This window comes from Bradysia coprophila (genome assembly GCF_014529535.1).
Source record: "Bradysia coprophila strain Holo2 chromosome IV unlocalized genomic scaffold, BU_Bcop_v1 contig_5, whole genome shotgun sequence".
In the NCBI taxonomy this organism is placed as follows: domain Eukaryota; kingdom Metazoa; phylum Arthropoda; class Insecta; order Diptera; family Sciaridae; genus Bradysia; species Bradysia coprophila.
The window spans coordinates 8,344-10,848 of NW_023503374.1; the positions used below are offsets into that span (position 1 = coordinate 8,344).

The window sequence follows — 2,505 nt, forward strand, 5'->3', positions numbered from 1 at the left end:
GTGTTCACACCCGGCTCGAATGGGTTCTGACCCACAAAATTTTGTCGGTGTACAGCCGGTTTAAATGGGTCAGAAAAAAAAATTGGCTGGGTCAGATCCCTTAACTGTCTAAACTTCTCAATTGGTTTTGTTTAAGTAATGATTTATTAATTAAAAAATAAAACTATGCATAGCCGAACATTTTACTCTCTATATCACCGCAATACCTATTCCATCATTTTGTCGATTTTTACGACAAAACGAGTTATCATTCAACTAGATTGGTTCAAACTTACGGAAATACATCGGTTTGAAATTGGTCACTTTTCCTATTAAATATACCAAATTGACTATCTATTTGTCTATCTATCTATATATCGATGGTCGATTTCGGAAAAACCGCATGAAACTTCGCAGGAACCTAAGTCAGGTCATTAGAACTTAAGTTTCATTATCCAAAAAAACAGATTTTTTTGGAATTACAGTAAGTAACAGTCAAATACCCATTCCACCCATTCCACATACATTCCATTTATTTTTGGCAGTTGTCAAAAAGTAGTAGATTAATTCCTGGGCGGTTCATTTTGAAATACCACACAAATTTGTTTTTGTCTGTTTACACAAACTAGGAATGGGTCAAATTTTAAATTTTATTCAAAAATGCAATTGTCTTTTCATTCTGCGCGACTACGGACTTCAAGTTAATACGTAATTTTGATGTTTACAGGATTACAGTGTTAAAGAAAGTTCAATTTTACGAAGCTAATTATGTTTTTCTTTCTTTCGTTTAACAATAATTTCTGCAATAAGTCACTACTAGTTATCTATTTACCTGCTTTGGACGATTTATTTTAATCAATTTTGCGAATTGTAGGCCGAACGAAAGGGCCTTAAATCAACCTTCGCAAACAGATTCACATGTAAGTTTTCATGCGACCGAAAACCCGAAAAAGTTTGAAAAATTTCCTTCATTTTCGGCCCCGAAACATTAAAATAAAAATTTATTAAATTTTTGTAGACGCCAAAAATAAATGGAATGTATGTGGAATGGGTGGAATGTGGGTTAATTTAAAATTCCTGATATTGGCTGGTATTTGACTGTTTAGATTCAGAACAGATCTGTTGATCCTTTGTTTCCATTCCCGGTCATCATGTAAATCATGGTAGCCTTCCTGTTGCCAATAGAAACCTGTCTAAGATGTCAGGTCCTATTGCAGCAATTTCCGAATGAACCACCTCGTAGTCTCCGAGCATCCTGCGTCTCAGTTGAAGAAATTTGGGGCAGTCACATATCAAGTGTGCACACGTTTCTTCTTCTAGATCGCAGGAACATCTCGGAGTGTCCGAGAGTCTCAACTTATTCATGGGCCGATTCAGCTCGCAATGTCCCGTAATCGATCCTACTACTCTTCTAATGCGATTTCGGTCCATTTTGAGCAAATCTTTGGCCCATTTTTTGTTAGGCTTAGGGAAGAAGCATTTCGTGTGAACGCCTCCATTATACGCTTCCCAGCGTTCTGCGTGTTTACGCTTAACCCAGTCTTCCAGTGCTCTTTTACACTCTGACTCGGGAATCGGAAGGTACGGTTCTGGCCCATTTGCCTGAGTCGCCGAGCCTTCTTTGGCCAGCTTATCTGCTTCCTCATTTCCCTCTACGCCGGAATGTCCTGGTACCCAGACCAAATTGATCCGATTGCTCAGACCAAGAAGGTTCAGGTATTCCTTACATTCCTTCACCAGCTTGGAGGTGACTACGGGCGATACGAGTGCCTTGATCATTCCTATATTGTCAAGACATATAAGGACCTCTTCGCCTTGCGTCCCTATAGGCAGAGTTTCATGTGCTCCCATGAGTGCCGCATAAAGCTCCGCCTGAGGTACGCTGGCGATCTCTCCCAGGTGGAAGGAATTGCCTAGCCCCGTTTCGGGGGCATACTCTCCAGCTCCTGTTCCATTTGGAGTTTTCGAACCGTCAGTGAATCTGACTTTACTTTCCCTTGATAGACCAGTAGGCCAGCCGTTAAGCCAGTCTGCTCTGCCTAAGAAAGTAGCGTCGAATCGCTTCGTGAAGTCAATCACCGGCGTCATCCGGTCTCTGGGCATACCGAAAACTGGGCTTTCTACCACGCCACATATTTTCCCATGCCCTGCCCGGAAGTTAGAGGTCCACAAGCCATTTTGCACCAACCGATCCGCCGTGGCGAAGGCTCTAGCCTGAATTATCAGGTCGAGCGGTGGTACATTCAGCAGTGTCTCCATGGCCGCGGTAGCTGTGGTCTTCATAGCTCCAGTTATGCAAATGCACACTAGCCTTTGAATTTCCCCTAGCTCTTTCCGCGCTCTCTCTATATCTAGTCGCGGCCACCACACCACCGACCCTTGACATATCATGGGTCTGATATGTCAAGCGAAACTGAAAACAAATTCAGAGGGTTTTTTAGCGTTACAATTTGGCAACGGGCTGAGGATACATACACAATGCTCAGGGACGAGGACAACAACGAATAAATAATCAAAAACTCCTTT

At 42.2% G+C, this 2,505-nt stretch overlaps 1 protein-coding gene across 1 annotated transcript; it reads right to left on the minus strand.

The window, feature by feature from the left end:
* Window positions 1–1,137: 1,137 nt before the first annotated feature.
* Window positions 1,138–2,262, minus strand: LOC119071698. Its single transcript, XM_037176686.1, has one exon. The coding sequence runs from the start codon at window positions 2,260–2,262 to the stop codon at window positions 1,138–1,140; it is 1,125 nt and encodes a 374-aa protein (XP_037032581.1).
* Window positions 2,263–2,505: the final 243 nt, after the last annotated feature.